At 40.5% G+C, this 24,377-nt stretch overlaps 1 protein-coding gene across 4 annotated transcripts in view; it reads left to right on the forward strand.

Annotated features, from left to right (window-relative positions):
* LOC134542946 (disks large 1 tumor suppressor protein-like) overlaps positions 1-14,463 on the forward strand; it is a 387,316-nt gene extending 372,853 nt beyond the window's left edge. For 2 of the 4 annotated variants that reach the window (XM_063387568.1, XM_063387567.1), the window contains exon 3: positions 13,375-14,463. In XM_063387568.1, the coding sequence (XP_063243638.1) occupies positions 13,375-13,502 (128 nt within the window). In that variant the 3' untranslated portion in view covers positions 13,503-14,463. The remainder of the gene's footprint in view (positions 1-13,374) is intronic. The other 2 variants (XM_063387569.1, XM_063387566.1) reach the window with 1 other exon arrangement.
* Positions 14,464-24,377: the final 9,914 nt, after the last annotated feature.

Consider the following 24,377-nt stretch of genomic DNA (forward strand, 5'->3'; position numbering starts at 1 on the left):
TACTTTCCGCCACTGACCTACCTCAAAAGGGCGGTGTTATTCTTGACTTGTTATTTTTTTTTTCGTTTTTTTTTTCTTCAAAGGTTTGTACTTCGCCTTCCTTCACCCTTGAACCTTTTTATCTTCTCGCCGAGTCGTCAACTCATCCTCGCTTTGTCATGCAACAGTTCCTCCTTTTTTGCAAATATTTTTCTTCCCGTTGGAAAATTCTTACTAGAATTATTTCATGCAAAAAAATCAGTTCGTCTATTTTTTCTTCTCTCTGGAATGATTTATTTACCATGGAAAAACCTAACTATGCCTATGAAATGTTCTCATGTTAGCAGAAACGTAAATTCCAATTTGTCAGAAAATTCTCAGTTCTAAGCAGTGGCTCGTGTGGTTGTTGTCAGTTAGTTTTGTAAATGTTCAATAAGCGCAATATGTTGTACTTCAACATCAGTGGCAGGGGATCTGGGCTTTGATCGTAATATTAGTATAAGTTAGAGTGTATGCGTTAATGATCTCATTAAAATTTAAATAAAAAATGAAGAAAACTTTGAATTGCTAGTTTAGTTCATCGAGATATTGTTTTGTAAAATCACTTTAATTTTTGAATCTACATAAATAAAATATGATTGCTGCCATTTATTTTTCAGGTGTTTTTAATTTTTATACCATACAATATTTCAAAGACTTATAGCTTTGTGCTTGGAGGTCAAGTTGTGCCAAGGCACTTTCGCCAGAAGTATCCTTGAAAGGTCTTCCATGGAAGCAGGTATGGATGGTTGTGTGGAAGAATTAGCAGAGCGCTGGCCTTTTTCATGGATTTTTTTGACGTGATAACGTCGTATAAATCTATGAACGCCGGCTGCACGCAAGAAAAAGCATGACTCATTATCACGTTCCGCCTGAGCCGAGCGTGCAAGTGAGAGCGCGGAACAAGCGATAGAGAGGCACGATCGGCTTGTGACGCATCTATCTCTCTTCCTTTCCATCGGCCGATGCGTCCGAGTAGAAGAGAGACAGCGGCAGCACACAACCTACACGTGAACTGTTTTGTCAACTGTTTATAAAGTGAAGTGAAAAGTTAATGTTGTTTGTACGCAATTTTTCATCAATGATTTTCTTATGACTTTATCGCGTAAAATTATCGTCCGTAAACCGACTTTACAGACAACCCCCTTTTTGTAATAGGTCGCGTTCGAATTTCTGTGGAAGATTCCTTTGAAGGTGTAAATTTTATCTAAACCGATTGAAGTTTCCTTGATTATTGATTCGAAACGCTGTGAACATGTCTGTTGAAGCGTTTACAGCATTGTGCGACAATTATGAGAAACATCCATGTTTATACACTGCAAAAGTATTAACCAACACAACAAAGCCATTCGCACAAGCTGGGTCTTCACCGGTCACAATTCTACGCGTGGTAGTTTCTTCCATAGAAACATCCATATCTGCGGCCGTGGAGGCTTGGCTAGCAGTTTTGCTGGAAGCTTCTAGCGGAGCCTGTGTGAAACCTTCCGTCGTGTGATACAGGCTTTACTGTCTGCTATCCTATCCGTGCGACACTCTGGCTCCGCCCACCTCACAGCGCATGCGCGACCAGCTAGGAGTCGGAGACCCGCTACCGAGTTATACGTGACGAGTTTCCCCGATCTCCCCTGGACCATCTCTCGCGCGCGCCGGTCCCGAAGTAAAAACAAATGAATATCGCATGCGGGACTTCGATCCCTCGAAGCGCCCGGCCCTCGAAAGGGGCCCGCCTAATGGATGCGTTTGTGTCACTGAGGCGGGATGATAAGTGGCGTCGCTCGCTGGTGCTTCTAGCGCGGTGTCGCCTCTTTAAGTGCAAGGCTCTGAAATACCTATTTCTCGTCGTGCATAATGTTTTGAGTCCCACAACACTTCTTTACTGCGAACAAACTTCGATAAATTCGAGCGTACGTTCTTCAGTCCGCTCCGTGTGTGAAACTGAGACCCTGTCGCGAAGTCCCGTCTGGATGCGCTACACGCCTTTGATGGGACGCTGGGAAACCGACAACTGATGTCTCACGCTGCCGCGTCACTGTGTTAAGATGGTTGGGTTGTTGCAGTTACGGCGTGACGTCCAAACACGACACGGGATGGGTATCCATGTGTTTCAAACGACCGTAACGTAGCCCCGTTGCGTAAGCAAAGTTTTTACAAGCGTGGACGGGACTCGTTGCAGCGTGTCGTGTCGAAGACTTGACGCGAAGATACGCGAAGGGCTCGATCCGTCATTTGTCGGTCTTTCGCCTTCACATCAAAGGAAGTCACGGCTCGACGGTCCAGTGTGGACGAGTGGCGTGTCGTTCTTCTGCGTTTTTTTCGGCCCAATTGGGCTACACAGCAAAAATTCTAATTCCGTTGGATGCATCCTCGTAAAGTTCTTGGTCAATCCGCTGACTGCTTGAAACTTCAAATCAGCCAACAAATTCGAATCACCGTACATCTCCCTACTTGTAAAATACTTTTTACATCCACCAACGAGGCGACTTCATTTTATTTCTTGTATTTATTTGTGTATTTATTTTTTTTCCCCTTTTATTTCTTGTATTTATTACTTTTATTTCTTCTAAGGTGTATAAAAATGAAGGTGGGCTCTGCAAGTTAAACCACGCTCATGGCTACTTATTAACTGCCCTTCTGACGTGTCTGCGGGACGTAACTTTTGTTCTCGATACGGATTGTAACGTAACGGATGAATGATACCTACGGTTGGTATCCCAACATCGTTGCACCGTGTCCTGTCGCAGGGTTATACGTAACGTTGGCACGCAACGTATAACATGCAAAATATGGATACCTTTCTTTTGCGTTACGTTGTTCCGTGTCTGGACGCACCCTAAGGTGAAGCTGCGACGGAATTAAACGGAACGAACGGAGACCCCAGGGAGAAGACCGCGGCAAAAAACCATCGTCCTCCACGTTTCCTACCTGCAAGAAATTCGTGGTCTAGATTCGAACACAGGTCGCCGTCGTGATACACACGTGGTCATGTCACCAACACTGCCCTGGTTTCAACGTTGAAGTAAACGTAAGATTGTATTTCACTTGTTCATGCACATATAGAATCCGACTCGATTAGTTACTTGGCGTTTTACAAATTATCTTGTATTTTTTTTTTTTGTTGTTGGAAAGAAACTTCTTTTACAGCCGGTCGGACTTATCCAGATCAAAACGTAAAGAAAAAAAAAGTGAAAGGCTCCGGAGTGGAGCAATCGATGGTGGATAAAAATGGTCCACACGTTTGTTTACTTGCCTCTTTGTTAATGCGTTTAAATTATTTGTGTATGTACGTAACAAATTTCGTATTTCTTTATCTTCGCGTAGAAATGTACCTGATCTGTTCCCTCAGGAGAGTTGCTCTCCCACCCCGTACCTTTTTTTTCCTTCCATCAACCCGGTCTTATCGAGCTGTTGGGCCGCTGCCCTCTCGTTTCCCCCCCCCCCCTTTATTACTCCCTCCTCCCTCCCCCTGGCCCAACCCAATTCAGACTCGCAGCGGCGCAACCTTTTCGTCCACCGGTTGAACGAATCTCTCGCTGTACCGCCGGGTCACTTGTTCCCGGCTGGTGCCAGCCGGCGATGCTGCCGTCATCTGGACCCAGTGGACGCATCACCACGTGGACAGTGCGCTTAAGGCCGCTTTTCGTCCAGCGGCCGGTCCGCGCCTTGTCGCTGGTACCCCCCCATTCATTGCGCCGAGTGCTGTGTTTGCATCGCGGAAGAAGGTTTGAAACGACTGTGATTTTTTTTATAGTGAAAATGACCTGTGTTTAACGACGGAAATCCTGCTGCGTACTTGTAAACCATTGTCTGGCGTGGTCAAGCACAGTTTCCGTGCAATGTTTTATGGTTAATAATGATCGCAGGCTTTCACGGCCATAGTCTGAAGCAGCCTGGCTTCTGGGTTGTAGCCGCGACCTTGGACGCGGCTACAACCCAGAAGCCAAGCTACTTCAATGTTTTAGGGTGTTGCAATTCGGCGAAGGTGAGGTAGAAAGTGGCTTGAACCACTTCTCAACCATTCCATTGGCGGCCCTAGAATTTTCGGAGCCCTGGACCATAGTATTTTGAATTGTGGCTTCACCGACGGGCCTGTGATATTGAATAGTGGTTTGAAAGTTAATTTTTTTTGTGGGGAGGGGAGCCTAATAGAAAATTTTTAAAATAAACTTTCGAACAAAGTTTTTAAGTCAACCCGAAACCTAAATTTCGACAGTGGTTTTACTAGTGAATCTTAAAATAATTCTGATCTTCTTTCCTGGTAAATTAGCTAGGTATACCAGGTATATTTTATAAACGCTTTAGATGAAATTATGGTTTAATTGCGACATTACATGAGAAAACAAAATCGTTGAAAGTTTTTCGAATACGAAATCATGAAAAATCAATTGTACTCGAAAGGTACTTCAAACGACATGCTAATAACAATTTATCTCTTCATTTTTTCCCATTAATGTTAAAATACCCTCACAGAAAACTTGACAAACGATCGTGATAAAAAAAATTACATCGTCAAATACATAGAACAAAAAAAAATATTTTAGGCTATTCCAAATGTCCATTAAATCCAAATGCAATTAAGAAAATCTTATTACGTATAAAATAAATGGTGGTCCGTTAGTAGGCTGTACTGAAGTTTGCTGGAGGTCACGCCAGTTGGTGTTCAGTATTATTTCTTTAACTTGTTCCTTTAAAAAAATGAATGTTAACCGAATTTATTTGTGAGGATCCCAACCAGTTTTCGTCTTGTGGTCAAAAGGCCTGACTGTTTAAATATAGGTATATATTTTTTTCTTGGGGCCTCGTACTGTATATGTGTTTTCCTGCCACACAATGTATGCAGGAAAAGAAAACAGAACCATGTTTGTTTGCCTGCCTTGAATAGTGACGATGGATAAGTAACGTTTATTTAATGCAGACAGCTAATGGAGAATTTTTTTTTTCTTGCAACTCGTAGTCTTTATTATGGGTACTATAGACCGTCTCACGTTTAGATTGCAGTACTCGACTTACGGCCGTCGCTGTTGCCAGATCTCTAACACGTTACGAATAAGTTCAGGGGGATGTAGGTACTCCTTTGGAATTCTAAGTGCGCGAGAAGCATTTTAAGAATCCGTTTCAGTATTTTATCATGTTTTAGGCCTTTGCCTACTATCAAGCTTATAAATCTGTAATAAATCGCCTCTTTTTAAAATTAAAACAAGAAACAATTCACCCACATTATGTTAATACTAATTCATATGAAAATTGCAATGTTCACTTGATAAATAAATAAACAGTATCCAATACCCTCCGTTTCAAATATGTATTATATTTGGCGCAGAGACAAGGACGGTGCTTACGGCAGTCGGCGTGTGTTAGAAAAAGAGAGAAAGCGCCCATTCAATTCCACATTGCAGTCTAAGAGTGGGACGCTCTATAACAGTTTTAAAAAATGAGATTAAATATGTTTTGTCTTTTTTTTTCTTATTCATACTGAGAAAATTGAATGAAAACTGTTTAACATCACCACTGTTTAGTTTTAAAAACAACAAATATTTATAGGTTGACGCTAAGATAGTAAAATTATTTTATTTGTTAGTAAATAATTGACATCATTTTGATTAACTTTGAGATATTTATTTTTTTTATAAAAAAAAATATTACGTATATTTATTCGTGATCGTAAAAAAAAAACATAGTTCACAGAACTTAATTTCCATTAAAGCTGCAGCGTTCACTTCAGCCGTAAGCATTTTCTCGCGTCATTAAGTGAAAGATTACCTAGGACCGCCCTTGCCTGAAAATCCAGGGGTGTTTAAAGTTAAGCCACCGGAGCCGTGTCGTTGTGCTAATCCTTGCTTCTGTGAGATCCGTGTTCCAATTTGGCAAAAAGCCCCCGGGCCAAGGATTCGCGGAAAGTTCCCTCGCTTTCCTTCCCCTTCTCAACCAGCTCAACCCCCAACTCCTGTAGCCCGTCCACCAATCAGCCTCCTTCTTGAGTGACGGTCGCGCCCAAGATGTCTTTCCGTGTCGCCGACGTATCGTGCGATATTGGATCACGTGCATGGATGATCACAGAATGAATAAGGAAGGTTTTTTTTATCGTATTTTTTTTTCTTCGTCCATCATCCGGCTGGTTTGTTCCCCGCGATATATTTTCAGAAGATTCTTTTGTGCGTGAACGGGGCCCTCATTCACTGCTGGCAGAATCCTATTCGGCCCCCTGATCTCCAGCTTTCACCGCGCATAATGAACCGGAAGAACGAAAGGGATTATTCCGGACCATCGGATGAATACGAGCGGGGGGGTATTTCGCATACATGGCTTGAGATGTTCGCTGTGGAAGGGATGAGCTCGTTTAGCGTCCGTTTCCCGGGTGATTCGTCGCAGATTTGGCGGATATGTCCCCGCAGATTCGGCTCTTTGTTCTCGAAAGCGAAATTCGGGGTTAGGCCTATTGCATTTCCATGCCATTAAATTTGTTTTATTCCTATTTTTAGTATTTTATATTACTTTTCGTTGTTAATTTTTGTACCCGGCATATTACCTGCTACCTCTGTAAACAATAAGGAAAATATCCTAAGTGGAAATTATTTCCTCACTAATTGCGTGTGGTTATTTCTGTGCTTCCGCGGATGTGTAGAAGATATTTTCCCATCTTCCAAAAAAAATTTGAATTAAAAAAAATTAAAATCCAAAATGGCGGGCAAAGTATAACCATGAACATGAGCTCAAAGTATGATATTGCACTCAAGAGTATGTTTTATACTCGTTTACCGAAACACTATGATATTTAATTCATTTTTCGCATCCTTGACTAACCTGTTTATCCGTATTCCTTTTAAATAGGATTCAGTTTAATCTGTTTTATTGTTTGGAAAATCATTTTGGTTAGAGATGCGTGGAAAAATATCGAAAAAAAGTGACAATCCAAATTCAGTGATTTATAAGATACCAATTACCGACTTTGAGTGACTTCTTAAGAGTGATATTGTAACCAAGATGGATGACAAGAGCCTTTTGCAATCGATTTAGTAGTTCAAAGTTTAAACACTCAGTTTATATTAAATACTTATTACAATTTGAATCTGTCTCAACAGTAATATTGTTACGAGGCGGCCAGAGATGGCTAGAGCGGTGCGCTGTCCTCACTTATCTCCGGGAAAACTTCGCTGCGACCCAGGTGGTGTCCGTCCCGCCCCTTACAATGCCAGTACATGGGAGTAACTAGGACGCCATTGTTCTCGCAGCTTGGAGTAATTTTTTAAAAATAATAATACATAAATTTATTTATTTCCTCTTTGTTTTACACTTGATTAGAATTCGCTCAATTAAACAGGAAATGTACTTATCACTTACAAAAGCAAGCTTTTGTGTGAATGCCTCTAGTCACATTAATCTACGTGCGATACTTTGATTAATGTAAAACTTCTAAAAAAAAATTGTAACACTTGACAAATAAATAAAAATAGCAAAAAAAAATTTCATTAGTTTCATAAAGTTAAAAGTTAAAACGAGCAATTAATTTCAATACATGATAATGTGTAACATTGTTTCAGAAAAGATATCTGTTTATAAAACAGTCAAAAATTAATTTTTAAAGGAGAAGAAATAGTACATAAGTTACAACAGTATATTACACCTTACTTAAATATTTAGTACGAAATCTCTTCATCAGGTAAATTATTCACCCAATGATTGACTTCTTTGATGTAAAATATTTTAATTTTTTTCTTTATTTTTTTAAGTTTTCGGGAAGAATAAACTAAATTTTTAATAAGGAAAAACTCCAAATATCTCTGTGAAAGTCGGGGTATTTTGAGAACGCGCCACTTCGGATGGCTACGAGATCTTTTATTGGGCAGTGACAGAGGTTTGTAAGGCGACGCCCACCTTCGGAGAGGCTTCAGGGCTGGTGCGACACCGGTGGGTCCTCGGACAGCGGATTTGGCGAGCGATAGCGGGCGACGAGAGACGGGTTCCGTGTGTGGAGATCGGAGCTTCGGGTACCAGTGCATCCGGTGGTCGAGCTAGTAGTGGGAAGCAGTGAGTTCGGGACCGATGTGCGCGCGGTAAGAGACTAGCAGTAGACAGAGCCACTTTGAGTCGACCTGCAGTGAAGAAAACAATTTTTTGGACTTACGGAAGTGTAATTAAACTGTGTAAATCCATTTGAGTAGTTTAAATTTAGGAAAAAAATACAGTAGTTGATAAAAAAATACTGTAGTTAATTAATTGGCTATCCTTTCCGAGCCTGCATATTCCCACTTGTTACTTTATGTTCAGTTTAATCTTTTTTTGTTGTTATGTATTTAAATATGTAATGAAATTATTTGCCCATATAGTTGTATGGGTAGTTAATAATAGAAATATGGTTCCCTCAATTTTTTTTTAAAGGCAAAGTTCTAATACATTGAAAGTGTAACGTATTTGCACGATAAATGTCTCATACACAGTTTAATTACATGTTAAGGGATGTTACAAAATATGCTTGAAGTGTTTTAATTAAGTTTTTTATTTACTGTTATTGTTGCTACTGTCTCGTCGTTGACAGCCCAGTGTTCGTCATGTTGTAATATTTTTCTGACTTATTCCTTACACATAATTCTGTGTGCTCTCTGTGCATTTAACACGCGACATCAGTTTATTTTGGCTTGTTTCCTGTGTGTTTGTGTATTCCTCTTTTTTTTTCCTTTATTGAGATTTCTCTATGACATACAGTGTAAACCAAGCAATGGCATACGTCCACAAAAATGTTTTAAATCACTGTTCCCGATTGAAAGAATCATTCAAAGAAAAGTCGGCATTAGTAGATATATAAAAATGAATGAATTAATGACTATAGGCGGGTACCGAAAATCTCGCCGCACATGCTGTTAGTGTTAAAATGTATGTTTTAAAAATGTTTCAGGTTAATATTTTAGTAGTGCCTTAGAAGTGTTATTTCTAACGTGTGCGGAAACTTTATAATGTTAACTTACTGTGTAATGATTTTTTTAACAAGAACGATAGTATTTTAATCAAATTCCTTGTCGGAAATCAGAAACAAAGCCGGGGTTTAGGTTTTTTTTTTATCAAGTCTTTTTTTTTTTTTTTTTTCGCTTTTATCGGAGTCATTTCTAATGGCTTTAAAATTTTTCGTTTGTTTCGTGCTGCCATCTGCGGGCGATGGTGGCAAGCGGCGTTTATCATTCAGGCAGAAAATTCTAGCGGCGGGCGCAGAAAGTTAAGTGTGTAGTTCGCGTTCAGTTAACTGTGGCAGTGGCTGTGATTGTTTGAACGCGTGCCGCGTGTGTGTGTGTCGTGCGCTAGCAGTCACTCACTGCTCCAGCAGAGCCGGGCGAGCGCGAGGCTCCCGAGTGACGACAATGCGGCGCCGGTATTCCCTTTCCGGCGGCGCCACCGCGGTCCCGAGTCCTCAGGGAGAGGGTCGAGCAGGCGCGGGAATAATGAAGGGGCGTCCTCGGTTGTGGACGGGAGTTGTCGTTTCTGGCCTGCCGATTGCGAACCGAACTCTCCGTGCCCACGGCTCCCTACCCACCCCGCCCGCTCCTACACTCCCCAACCCACCCCCCTTGGTCTCCTTCCCCATCAGGGGCGTGATTAAACACGCCGACTGGAATCCATTCGCCCGGCATTGTCTGCGTCAACATGTCGGGGCCCGGGCCTTTGTTCGCTGCGTCCCCCGGCTGCCTTCCGCCGCGGGGCTGCGGGCGGACGACCTGTCGCGGCGGTGTTCCCCGCTCCGCGCGCAGTTCTGACGGTTCCAGGGCGTCCGCAGGTCGCAGTCACGAGTAACTTGTCACGAAAGTCACGAAAAAAAGTAACGAACATTTAACTGGTCACGAAAGTCACGAAAAAAATGTAACGAACCTGAATAACTGGTCATGAAAGAAGTAACGAAATCAAATAACTGGTAATGAAAGAAGTAACGAAACCAAATTACTGGCCACGAAAAATGTAACGAACCTGAATAACTGGTCACGAAAGTAACGAAATCAAATAACTGGTCATGAAAGAAGTAACGAAAATAATAACTGGCCACGAAAAATGTAACGAACCTGAATAACTGGTCACGAAAGTCACGTGAAAAAAAGTAACGAACATCTAACTGGTCACGAAAGTCACGAAAAATGTAACGAACCTTAATAACTGGTCATGAAAGAAGTAACGAAATCAAATAACTGGCCATGGAAGAAGTAACGAAATAAAATAACTGACCACGAAAAATGTAACGAACCTGAATAACTGGTCACGAAAGTTACCAAAAAATGTAACGCACATTTAACTGGTCACGAAAGTAACGAAAAATGTAACGAACCCGAATAACTGGTCACGAAGGTTACGAAAAAAGGTAAAGAACCTGAATAACTGGTCACGAAAAATGTAACGAAACTGTAGTAATGGTCACGAAAGTCACGAAAAAAGTAACGAAAATGAAGAGCTGGTCACGAAAGTCACGAAAAAATGTAACGAAACTGTAGAACTTGTCATAAATAAAGTCCTGAAATAAACAGTAAATGTGCTAAAGTCATAAAACTTTAATTTTCGGCATATTTTTGCTAACATGATTTTTTTCGTTTCACTTCAGTTCAAATTGCAAATAATATATATAAAAACTATGGACTGGCTACTTAAACCGATATGTGAGAATTATCTGTGAAAATGTTTTAGCTTCCCAACATAATAATCGGCACGTTCCTGTCAATAGTTTCTCGTATTATTTTAGTTTTGCGTATTATAACCATATGGCAATATAAAAAATTGCAAGAAAATTGAACTAAAAAGTCCTGACCAAGTCCTGAAATTGCTTCACAAGGTAATTGTGGACATTCTAACAACCGTACCACAAGCACATGCACTTTTTTTTATGTGTGACATCTTAGCTCTCGGTATACGGCATTTGGTAGGAGTAATTTCACGAATGGAAGGAAAGTGTGTAACCACGGTGCGGCCATCTATGGCGGATGGTGCGAACCGAAGTTCACAAAGCCAAAGGGAAAACTTGATAGTATTAACTGTTTAATGAAAATTTCAACAAGATGTGCGGTGTTCTAGTCCAATTCTTTGTCGAAAATCAGGTCCATAGCTGGGGTTTAGTATGTTTTTTCTATTCTTTTTTTTTTTTTTTTGCTTTTATCGAGCCGTTTCATTACACAGATTTTCGTCTGCTTATGAAATGATTAAGTAGTCGACGTATCCAGTAACGAATTCTAGCTGGGGGTACGGAAACTACGTGTGATTCGCCTCAATAAATTTAGTTGAAACCTACAATTTGCATATTTATATCACGCTTGGCATTATTTTAAAGAGTAGGTACTACGTTACGTTTCGTGTCCAAGTTCCGTATTATTTGTGTTTTTGCAACATGAGATCACGTCGAATTTTCTCGTCTCCGAGGTCAGGTGTTACACATCTCTGTCGAGTATTGAAAGACTGGCTCACATTTTTCCCTACGAAATTTTCCTAAATGTTAATATTTTTTATTTATGTAAGTCTCATTGACAAATTAGTCATTACAGCCCGACACGCAGCATGCAAGTCAAGGGAACTCAAGAAGGAACGGAATAAATTTTCCGTGGCCTACAGTAAGAAGTAACCTTCCCGTTGTGGTTATTTCTCTCCCGGAGTTATTTCGGGGAAAATCATGGAAGACCTAAATCGGAATGTCCGGACTAGGATTCGAACATCGGTAGTCCAGAACGTGAGTGCGACGTTTTAGCGCTACGCCATCTAGCTTGGTATTGAATGAATAGTTCTTTGTGGTTTAATGGCATTGAAAATTTCCCACCGACTGTCGTATGGACCGTATTAAAAGGGACCCGCCTAATAGTCAGGGGTGCTTCTACCGCGGTATCTCCAAGGCTATGGACTTGCACGCCTTCTCGTCGTGCATAAGGGCAACTGTGAAAATTGAAATTAGAACGGTGACATGACATTAGGCGACGGACAAATGAAGATAAAGGTGTAATGCAAGGCGCTTGGGTGCGTTCAGGAATTATTACCAGGCGTTTCATGTCTAAAATTTATTCTGAAAAAAAAAAAAAACACGTTTTAGCCCTTTTCTCTCTTGTAGAAAACACGGAAACAGTAGACTACTACTCATCCACCCTCAAGCATTCTTAAGTGCTTATTGTAAACAAACACCACTAGGATATCTTGACCAGTTATCAAGACACGCGGTTTCTTCTGGTGCTCTGCACACAGTGTGTGTGCCCAAGTAGGCGGGCGCCTTAAACGCCTTTCTTCTGTAAGTAACACCACAAAAAAACGTTATTAAATCAGTCATTCGTATTGTCCTACGCCATGTCTGGTCTTAGTGTTTGCTTTCCAAAGTATTTCTTACTCTCTTCAAGTTAGAAGATTCCTTCATTCATTTGAAGTTTTCAATTTAATTTCAGTTTTGCTTTTTTGAAACAGTTTACAATTATTTTTATTAAGCAGACAGTTGCATAACATGCGCTAAAGCAATTCTGGTATTTATATTTTTTCAGAGGTCTATTTGTTTCTGGAATAAAAAATGTATACAAATTATCCTTGTCTGTTATAAATTTTCTACATTCGATATCTATTTAGTATATCTTGTGCAGTTTATACTTTATCAGCTTTTTTTTGTTTTACATTTGGTATAGTCTTAGTAAATGTTCTAAATTGTCTTCATTGTAAGTTTGTATATGTTAAAAAGAAACATGTTTATAGTTATATATATATATATATGCTTTTAAATTTGATTGCATTACGTCAGTTTTTACAATGAATTATTTCTTGTTATGTTTTCCATGGATTGCTCTACATAATTAAATATTTGACCTTAACGATGGGCTCCCGTTACTTTTTTATTTATGTAAGCCATCTTAAGCCTTTTAAATATTGAAGTTACGTGTATTTAAATGCGGGGTTTTGGCTTTGGAGAATTTTAGGGAACTATATATAGAAACTAGATTATGGATATTTCAAATTAATTTTTTAGTAGAAAACTGTATAATTTTTGTTTAACAACGCTGAAATTTGGCGTTGCTGGATTAGGATTGCGAAATTAATTGTTTTTGGCAAATACAGCTTGGATTTGAATTCAAATTAAAAAAAAAGTGTTTATTAATAAAACATTTTGTCATAATTTTAGGATGCTCCATTTTGATGTAATTCGTGCATTAAACGTTTTAAAATATTGTGGAGACAGTTAAAATACGTATTAAGAAATGAAAGAGAATTTATAACTTATTTTGAATCCGTCACATTGTGACAACTTGAATAAATTGTAAAAACTTTGCGATTCTTGTAAATAAACACTATCATGGAACTTTTTAAATGTCCTTGGAGTGTATATGTTATCAAGTTTGGTTTGTAAAATGATTGTTATGGTCCCATTTTTGTTTTCAGGTGAGTCCCTGTCTTCTTTTTCCGCTGTTGGCCGGATCTCATCCGTGAAAATAACTCGAGGTAAGCAAGGCGACAGGCCATTTTTCTGTCACTCTCTCTTTCGTATTTTGATAATATTGGTGAATTAGTAAACACAGCTGTGGCGGGGAAAACGAATAGATCGTAACGGATGTGTGATGTGCTGGTTTATGGGAAGATTAAAATACTATCTCAGGATACGGAGGTATCATGTAGAAGGGTAAGATTTCACCGACGTTTCGGTCGACCTTGCAGTCGCTATCTTCAGGGAGCCAAAGAGCCAAGAAACACCAGACAATGGCCGCGAATACCTGCGATCCTTATTACGGATGTATCAACAAAATTCATAATTAAATCGCGCTGCCACAAGCGAATTTAGACTATCAACTCTGTTTGGCCTTTCTTTGTTTTCATTTTTTTTTAAAAAATCATAAATGTTAGACGAAAATAGTACTTATTGCATTTAAATGAGATCACGTAGAGTATGTTTCTTTGGGAACATATTGGTTCGAACGATATTCTTCTCTGCCCGCTCCCATTATTATTTCTTTCATCTTCTTTTTTTTTTTCGCTCTCTGCGGTGGGAATGCTAAAAATGTTACCCGCTACCCCCGAGCGCAGTTTTATTTGCGGGAGCGCAATTTTCGCCCCCCTTCCGCTCCCGATATAACGGAAACGCGTTGTATCGCTCCCCGGAGAATCATTTCCAGCAGACCGAGTTGCGAACACCGAGCAGTTCTCCTGGAGGGGGGAGTGGGAGCAACTATCCGTCATCCTTCCGCACCGCATACGCCCCGCGAATTTGCGATGAACAACTGCGCCAGCTCTGCCCCGCTCGTTCTGCGCCGGTGAAAAGTAACTACATTTGACAGCTTTCTTCCCCCCCCCCCCACACCCCAATCCTCCACACACCACACAAGGGTTTCTTCGACTCAGGCGCTTGGTCGTTCACGTTCGTTGCGAAGCAAAATCTATGTCCCCTCCCTCTCTCCCTCCTATTTCGTTGTTTGGTTTTCCGTCATGTTAGACCACGAGTTTCCAACTGGCAACCCGCCAAAGCTTTAAAAAAAATTCTAAATATGTATAAAAGTTACAAACAATGATTGTTTATCTGACTCTTTCTTTAGTTTAATTAAAAAATTATAATTTAATTATTTACTTTTTAGTTCATATTGAATATATATTTTTTTATAAATTCCTCGAAAGGCACTATAAAATCAATTTTCAAAGTACCGAAAATTTCGGGGGCAATTGACCCCCACCTCTCAAGGAGGTCCGATGTTACTCGAAGGCCTTGGAAGCTCGTCAAAATTAATGTAATTTAATTGTCCCTACTTTCAAAAAATCGGGGGCAAAAGACCTCTCCCCTGAGGGGGAAGGGGGTTGGTGGGAGGTTGAGGATTCCGAATGGCTCGGAAACACTCCATATAGAAAAAGAAATAAAATTTGAAATTTTCGAAATTTTGTGGTTTAGACCCTTCCCCCCCCCCCCCAACCCATTTGTTTTATCCCTGCGGATTATAGTCATGAAATTATTGTATTGTCATCGGAATTACATATACTTGCAAAGTTCCAAATCAAAACGACAATTAGATGTAGAATAAAATCGATTTACAAGATTCAATTTCATCGTTACAAGTGAAGCTAATAAAAGCGTGTTAACAATGCAACAAACTCGTGATATAGTACTCGGGATATAGTACTCGTGATATAGTACTCGGGATATAGTACCTACTTCTCACAACTTGGCCGTCGGAAACGCAAGACAAAATGCAAGAAAGTTGTAAGTTGGACAACATTTGCATTGCGTTATTGCTTCTTATGTAGTTTATAATCAGGAATCCTGTAATGTGGTTGCTGAACATGATGCATTCTTGTGTAGTTTATAAATCAGGCCTAAGAATCTGCCCCAGTTTTACTAACTCGGAAATAGTTCCAGGAAATTATGGGAAAACCGAAATCAGAATGTCCGTACCGGAATGAAATGCTGGGTCCTTTGGAATGAGTTAAGTGTGTTAACAACTGCTTTATTGACTTTGACGAACTCGAGACCCATTGAGGCGATACAAATTAACATCCATGCATCACCCGGGACTCTAACCCAAAACTATTACCACCGAAAACCAGCGAGCGTCCAACTGCGCCACGGATATCGGTTTAGTCCATAACAAGATTTAGGGCGGTATTCTAAGATGTTCGGATAAGGTAGCGAATAAGCACTGCCTTGTCGGGACAAAACCATAACCTAACTCGCGGGCCTATTCCAGAACGTGTTCAAACCGAATCCCAGTAAGGACTAAAATTGGCCACCGTTTAGCAACCATCGATGCAATTGTTACAGCAAAAATACTATCGCACAAAAATAGAACGGTCTTTCTGATTTATCGAGTACTTCTGAAGTTGCGATTGTTTCTTTTTATGATCATTAAAGCGTACAAAATGTATTAGATGATATTTTCGCTATCACAAAGTTTCAATTGGCACACCTACACACTTGGTACGTCCCCTGATGATCACAAACGTGACTATGTAGAAGTTAATGCCGCCAGACGCGGGTCCGCCATCTGGACGAAATCAACGAAAAAGTGAGCTCTGCGCATGCGCGGAATTTAGGCAACAGATCGGCAACGGATAGGACACAGAAATCCGTTCTCTTAAAATAAGGGACTGGCCGTGTCCTATCGTGCACTAGGAATACGGTTACACCTAAACCTTTATTTTTGTGTTCTGAAATACCGGTCTTAGAAACTCACGCATGACTCACAATTTACACTTTTTATTATTTCTATTTTTTGGGGTTGAGGGAGGGATTGAAGGTAAGCTTTGACCTCAGCTGGTACGATCTCTGGAAATACGACTGTTGCTTGCGCTCTTGTTGGGAGATGAGACATCAGAGCCAGTCTCTTCGGAGAGGGAGGGGAAGTGAAGGCCTCTGCGTCGTCTCCAAATTGGCCGTTGCCTTGACGTCTCTGTTCGGAACTTGGGCCTCTCTATCTCCCCCTCCCCCTCCTCCAACACTCACCAACCATGGCCACCACCTCCCCCTTGGACGACCCTCGCCGACGGTCGGATCCGCCAACGCGGAAACAATGGCCGTCTTAGTGCCGGGATCGACCTGCGGAAGACAGGGGGGAGTTTTAAGTCCGCGGCGGGACTGTCTGCGCTGCTCCCCGGCGACTGCCATTTCCGCCCCTCGTGCCGCCCCCCCCCCCTCCCGTAACCCTCTGCCCCCTGCCCCTTTCCCCCCTCATGTTCCCGCTTCCAACCAGCAGAGTTTCGCCACTTGGCAGATGACTTCTCGCCGTGGTACCCGGTTCTCAACGAGACTTTGCACCGACGCGTCGGTATAAATTACACTGGGGGGGGGGGGGAGGTAATAACGTAAATTTAGGGAAAGGTGCTGTATAACAATTCCTTTTAAACTTCCGTATTATTAAAAAAAACATGCTTGACCAGGATTATGATCTCAAATCCTCTGAAATAAAAGTATTGTTATTCAGGGGCCTGCTACTGTTGAACGGAGCTTCCGTAAATTGTTTTATTCGTAAGTTTTCATGCAAAACATTTTCCTAACTAATATTTATAATAATCACGAAATTATTGTTGATTGAATTGTTAACATGCCGTCCTTCCTTGACTAAAAAAAATACTGTGGCATGACGTATAATATTTAGAAGATTTACAATAAATAAGAGCAGATTAGATAGACATGAATTAGGATTCGTTATTGTATTTCAACGTCTGTTTTTTCAACCACTTGCACCAATGGTTGGTCTTATCAAAAATTGTTTCAGACAAAAGATTTAGCCAATATTTTTTAAGTTTACAAACAATCCGAAAAGATATGATGGTGTACCTACTAAGGGAGATATGGATTATTATGTCCTCCAAACCCTGTTTTTGTTCGACCCCTTGCAAATAAGGATGCGATACCTGTTATATTAAGGGAGTCATAGCGGTTTTTCTGTTTTTCTAAAACCTTCCTCATTTCTATCACTTTGGTCGGATTTTTCTCAACAACAAACTCGACCGACATTTTCCATTACTATATTTTGGGTATCAGCTTTGAATTGTTTTGTGCAAAATTCAAAATTACGGCAGTTATCGTGTCTATAAAAAGTATATATATATAATTTTACAATGACGAAGATTCTGATGTCTATGAACTATAAAACGAAAAACTATCATAACAATTTCCAGGAGTTACACCATGGTAACAGCTATAGTAAGTATTCTTTCCTCGAAATCTACCTAAAAACATGTATAAACCATTGTAGATGTTAAAAAAAAAGTAGTTTAGTTGGATAATTTACGTTCTTTTGAAACAGCCTTTACTTTTAACCATTACTGTTTGATTTGTTATTCACAGTTTCGTTGTTTTTTCAGTATGGGTACTTTTATATACGAAATATTTGGCAGTGCGTTCATTGAAGGAATCGTTGGTTTTCTGTTGCGTAATAGCATCGGCGACCCGCCTTATGCCAGCGCCCGGGCATCACGGCAGGAAACTGCTGGGGCATCGAAGTGGAGCCCTTGTGCGGCGGTGGGCGTGGTCTTCCCACCCTCCCCTTCCATCCCCCTCCGCGTGATGCAAACTCACTTGTGACATCCGAGGGCGGAGCCGGCGCGCTCTTTCATCCCGCCGACCTTCTTTTGTCCCTCTTCTTTCTCCCGCCTTCCCTCCTCCTCCTCCACAGATCCGCGGACCTCTGTTTTGTTCCCCGGCCCTCGTTCATTCTTCTTCCCACCATCGGCCAAGGCCCGCGAGGCCGCTGTTTTTCTCTCTCCCGCGTCGTTTGGGTTCCGCGCGAGAGGCTCTTCCGAACTGATTCCCAGCCAAGTCCTTTCCCTGAGCGGGAGACACCCTACTCACCCCTTGTGACGTGGTCGACGGGGGGGAAAATGACGTCGAGATCGATGCGTCGACTTATCGACTCCGGATTTGGGTTGTTCCTGGGATCGTTCGCGCACCGCACTCCGTAGGCCGGTATTCCAAACACACAAAGATGAGAGCTTAGGTGTTGAATATGCTACATGGGATTTCGGTGTCCTATCCGTTGCCGATCTGTTGCCCGAATTCCGCGCATGCGCAGAGCTCGCTTTTAGTTGTCCCGATGGCGGACCCGCGTCTGGCGCCATTAACTCGTATATAGTCATTTGTGTGATCGTCTGGGGACGCACCAAGCGTGTTGGTATGCCAAATGAAACTTTATGATAGCGAAAATATCCTGAATACATTCTGTACACTTTAATGGGCATAACAAGAAATAATCTCAACTTAAAAAAAGTACTTGAGAAAATTATAAAGGTGGTTCTATTTTTATGCGATGGTGCTGCTATCTCTAGTAATTTTTTTCCGTAACGGTTGTATTGATGGTTGCGAAACGTCCGCTTTGATGCGTTGAAACAAGTTTCTAGACTCGCGCAGGGCACCGTTGATTAAAACTGTCGCCGATTTGTTCCCTTACTGGGATTCTGTTTGCACACGTTCTGGAATACGGCCCGCGAGTGAGGTTACGGTTGTGTCCCAACAAGGCAGTGCTTATTCTCTACCTTACCTGAACGTCTGAATCAATGTAATCATGACGACTGAAAAGTCTGATAACGAGTTGTCACTAACTGGTAATTCATTACATAAATAACACAGAAGCCACAGTCAAATCCGTGAGATATAAGTAGTCGATTAAATAAATTATGAGAATCCACTGGACAACATTTTGACACAAACATTCGTGCTACAGGAGTCATTTATATTTTACCATTTTACATCGTAAATTTATTTGTTTTTTAGTATACTATACATTTGCAATAAAAGTAATGAAATCTCAACTGAACTAACCAGGGTTCAGTGCTACTAACATCTAAGTTCATTGGGTGCTGAATATCCAACCGAAAGCAATTTAGTTATTTTATTCGGCTTCCAAACTGTAGGTATTTAATTAAGTTTTATGAGTCTAAGATCCTAATATAACAAAGAGCCCAGTCTTTTGACGTTAAATTTGATGTTTTAATGATCAGTTCGGTTTCAGACGAATTCACTCTTAAAACTTTTTTTTATGAAAAATGATAAACAATTAAAATATAAGTCTGCAAATGAAGTTCACTGTCTTCGTCGCAAACAGGTTTTAGTCTGAAATACCGTGATGAGTTACAAAATTAAGTTTCTCTCGGGATTTATTTTTAAATTTTCTTAATGAATGACACGCTTCGAAGATACGCGTTCTTGCAAACTCGTGCATCCTGATGTTCTTTTGTTTGTCATAATTTTTGTCGTAAGATTTTTTTTGTTATTAATTGTAGGAATTGTTATATTTATTAGTCACCACATCTACGCCTTCATTTGCCTTAAGTCAATACTTACCTGTTCCTTGTTGATGACAAAAAAAAATATTTATGTTCCTTATTCGATGTGAACATACCAACGAAATACGATATCCTGCTACTTTCTGCTGTTTTAAGATTTTTTTTTTTTAATTTTTCGCTATTTTTTATTGGAGCATCATTTAGAGTTTTTCTCGAAGCTTGACGAATAGAGTTTGTTCCTACCTTGTGCGTAAGTAATCACAAATTTTACTTTGAAAGTAACCAACATGCTATCAGCACGCCTGCGAAACTCTGAACCAAACACATTGGGAAGGTATTGTTTTTATTTTATGGCTCCCCCCCCCCCCTTCACTAGTCTACCAAGGCTTAACCGCAGAGAGGCCGTAAAGTCAGCTTACAACTGATAGATTTCGCTGCGTCGATGTATCTCAGCCACACTTTCACGCTACACCCTTTAAAGCTGCAGAACACACTGCCAGTGGGAGAAACATTGTAAATTCAATGTGTACAATTACTCTCAGAGTACACTTGCAACCTGTTAGGAAAACATGGTAAACTCACTATGTATACTGTAAAACAAAATGTTGTAACAACACAGAAAAGTACGTGTAAATCCTCTTTAGTAAACTCCGAAAATTTTCCAAAAACAATGAAAATGTTTCACTATTATTGTTTAGAAAATGTAATTTAGAAACATTATACTTCCGCGTACCAAATACAAAAGTAAATCAATTAGAAAAGTTTTTTTTAAATTCAAAATTGGAATTAAGAAGCTATTTGCCCGCCGCTCTAAAAGTCACGAATCTGCTACCACATGGCCTACAGCGAATAGAGAAAAGTTAAAATTTATACAAGAGTAAATCAACTGTAAATGTTTTATCTCATATTGAGACTTTAAGTCTGTTCGTCGGTTTCTGGTGTTTTGCAGCTCAATTTATTAGGTGCAAGTAATGCGAATGTCTCAGATGCAAATGAATTAACAATTTTTTTTAATGTTCAACGACGTAGGTTTATGTATCCTAGGAAAATTTTGTCCTCACGCACCGAAGTGACCAGAAATAGATAAAATTCCATAATTGAGAATTACGAAGATCAGAACCCTTTACGGTATTATTAATCAGGTTTATGTTAATTTACGATAATTCTAACAGTTTAAATAATTATACACACAAACTCAAAATAAACCAAAATACCTACAAAAGTTTGCAGTCTATTAAAAATGTTAGGAATAAAATAAAATAAGCAACATAAAGAACAAGAGGTGCAAATCCAATACGTAATGAAAATATTTTAGATTAAATGCATATATGTGTGTATCTATGTAATAAGCATAGTACCTGTATTTTTACTGTACTGTAAAAATAATTTGGCGTTATTTAAACACATATATTGCACATCAGAATGATGGAGCTGACACGATAGAGTAAAATAGGACCTAGTATATTATTTTTATATCATAACATCTTCGTGCCTCACAGAACTGCTTTATAAAAACATGTCGTGTAATCTCCTGAAGAGATATAAGTTGTCTGATTTTAGTGTTGAGCCTTCTGGCCGATACGTTCGGGAAACTTCGGCACCTGTGGTAGTTACTACGGTAGTAATAGAAAAAGAATACATCGTCCTTCTTTAAGAAAATGTTCGCAATCATTTCCTTGGCTTTTATTGTTTTCTCCTCTAGAGCGCAGTAAAATAATCTTGAAGGAAATGGGATTTAGTGCGCAGTGGAACTGCGGGTGGAAACCTGAAATGGCCTCTTAAGAGTCCATTATATGGTAGAAACAGCTGCTTCGGTGTCTTGATAAACGGTTTGATGTCGTAAACGAAAACTTTCTTTCCGTACTACAGTAACACTTCAAGTACAGAAAAAATACTGTTACAGACTTGCGTATAGTTACGCACTTAAACGCTGAAGCATAAACACGTTATAAATTGTCAGTTTGAAAAAAACTTAGTGGGCTAGGGAAGTGGCATGGAATAGGAAAAAATGCTTTTCGTCCTATAATTTTCAAGACGTTGCGTGCAAAAAAAAAAGCGCGACTTTGTCCTTAACTTTAAACTTCGCCTTTTAACGTTATTAATGTCCGTAGATCAGCTGACGACACAACAGATTGACCTGGCGTGCAAAAAACGAGGCCAGAAGAATCACCTGACACACCAGCAGTAAGTTTTTTCTGTAAAGTTGGTAACTATACATATATTTTCCCACCAAATATTAGCACCGAGGAAATACATTCTTCGTTGGTATGGAAAATTCTAACAAAATAAAAATTTATCTAACGAATATATATAATTTATGTTACTAATCTTATAGCTGGTGGTGTGTATTTTTCTCGAAATAATCTGATCGGTCATTAGGCTGCAATAAGGTAGGGCCTATGCCCTGCGCTAGCGATTGTTTCTCTGTAATTGGCGGCTGTCTGCGAGAGAAGCCATCGCTCTATTTGGCCGGACCATTCAGGACGCGATGCTTCCGCACAGAATGGCTTAGATTGGTGCGCTGACAGTAGACCTGAAATAAACCCAGCCAACCACATTAACACAGACAATGCTGAAAAGGTTGAACACACAGCTGGTGCCCTGGAGATATTTTCGCGGAAAGTACATGGCCCTACTTAGTAGCTTATCTTTATGATTTAATTTATTCCGATAATTTACGTTTGCTGTAGTAATATACAACTGCCACAAATCATTTTTGCAAGCGATTTGACCAGACGAGAGTATATTTGTAACTCCAACAACGTTCGAAAAGCGCGAAAGAGACCTCTCTATGTAGCCCCCCCCCCCCACCCATTAGGTCTTGCGCAATGTCACGTCTGCTATAAAGACACCGCCACGCAAATCGGGGAGCAACCGCAAAAGCGATGGACGCTTGTCATTTTACGGGACCCTACTTGGAATACCAATTCGGCCATCCTGAATTTTCTGTTTCCCGTGGTTTCCTGAAATCGCTCCCTTGGCGAAACATGAGATTGTTTCTCGAGTCCTTCTCATGATTGCAACTCCTCTTTATTGCGCACGCTGTATGAGGTCCTTTCATCACGAATATTCGGCGTGACGCAAAGCTAAACCCCTTCTCCCCTTAAAAAAAAAAAAAAAGTCAATGCCATCGCTCTTTTGTGTGCATGCTTATTCTTTGATGACGCGAACACCGCGCCGAATGGATAAAGGATATGGGAGAGGGCAGAGATCGGATGAAGCGTCTCTTGTAGCCTCGCCCCTTTGACGAGGCGAAATACTGGTTGTCCTAACGACGTTGTGCTCCGTGGGATTCTTTCCCCTGCACCCCTCTGCTTTCTTCTGATAGCCAAGAATCGTTGTCTGCCCCCCCTGGTGATAGGCGTCTCTGTGTAGGTGCGACCAGGTCGCGGGTTGCCCGACCCCGTTTGAAGTCTGGCTGTCGGGGAGCCCGTTGCTAAGCAATCCAGGCGCCGTTGGATCGGATTTTTCCACGGGATGAACTCTGAAATGCCCCGTAGCACCAAAAGCGTTCAGGCGTGTTGTTCGCGTTTCGTAAAATTGGTTTGTTCATGGTCCGACATGATTTGCTATTGCGCGATGAACCGACCGACCTGGTGTTTCATAACGATGATCAAGGATCTACATAGAGCGAGCAGACACGTCATTATTATGTACGTTTATTATGTATGTTATTACTATAATTGGTAGTAAATATATAAAATCGCATTTCTAAAATTTCGGGTTGTATATATAACAAATGTGCAATGCATTTTTTGCTTTTTTTCTAGTGTCGCAACTGCAGTACGTCCATATAAGAATGTCCCAGTTATAATTTTTAATAGTATAAACTATAAGCGTTGTATAGTTAATAACTCAAACAGTTTTAGCATGGGCGTCGCAAGGATATATTTTTTGGGGGGAACTTCAATTGATTTAGTTGTTGAGGAATATCTATCCCCTGGAAAAAAAAGCATAGGGTGGGGGGGGGGGTCCCTCCCCTGGGAAAAATTGCGGTTTGAAGGTGCAAAAAGGTGGTTTTTAGGCATTTTTCTTTCCTAAATTTTCTAATTATAGTTGGTTGCAATATATAATTTTTTATTTATAAAAAATATTTTCAGAGAACACATTTTTAAAAAAACAGTTAACATATCTGCTGGTGCTATATCCACACAAAATCATTAATTTAAACATCAGGAGAAACTACGAAACTACGAAACTAAATATATTATTGGAGGGGACGAAATTGAAGACTTTTATTATTGGGGTGGGGGGGGGACGTGTCCCCCCTGTCCCCCCCCCCCCGGTTGCGACGCCCATGGTTTTAGATAAGCGCATGCGCGAGTACTGCTTTGTTTTTTTCGCTTGCAGCGATACCTAAGCAAAATGGCGACTCCTGAGCGTAAAGCATTTTGTTTTCTGCAATTTGCGAAGAATGAATATGTAATAATTCCAGTTTAACGTGCGCAACGTTTAAAGTTTAATCGTCGAAGTCCCTGACCGTTGGATTGATCGTAATAGTCGAGACGACAGACCTCTTTTTCGCTGGCCTTCACGTTTTCACCTGACATAACGCGATGCGATTTCTTCCTTTGGGGCTTTATAAAAGATCGTGTCTACGTTCCGCCGCTAGATAATGGTTTGCCATAGTTGAGACACAGAATTCAAGAGGCTACTGCTTCCATTACTCCGGACGTGTTAAC

This window comes from Bacillus rossius (assembly GCF_032445375.1).
Source record: "Bacillus rossius redtenbacheri isolate Brsri chromosome 9 unlocalized genomic scaffold, Brsri_v3 Brsri_v3_scf9_2, whole genome shotgun sequence".
NCBI classification, from domain to species: Eukaryota; Metazoa; Arthropoda; class Insecta; order Phasmatodea; family Bacillidae; genus Bacillus; species Bacillus rossius.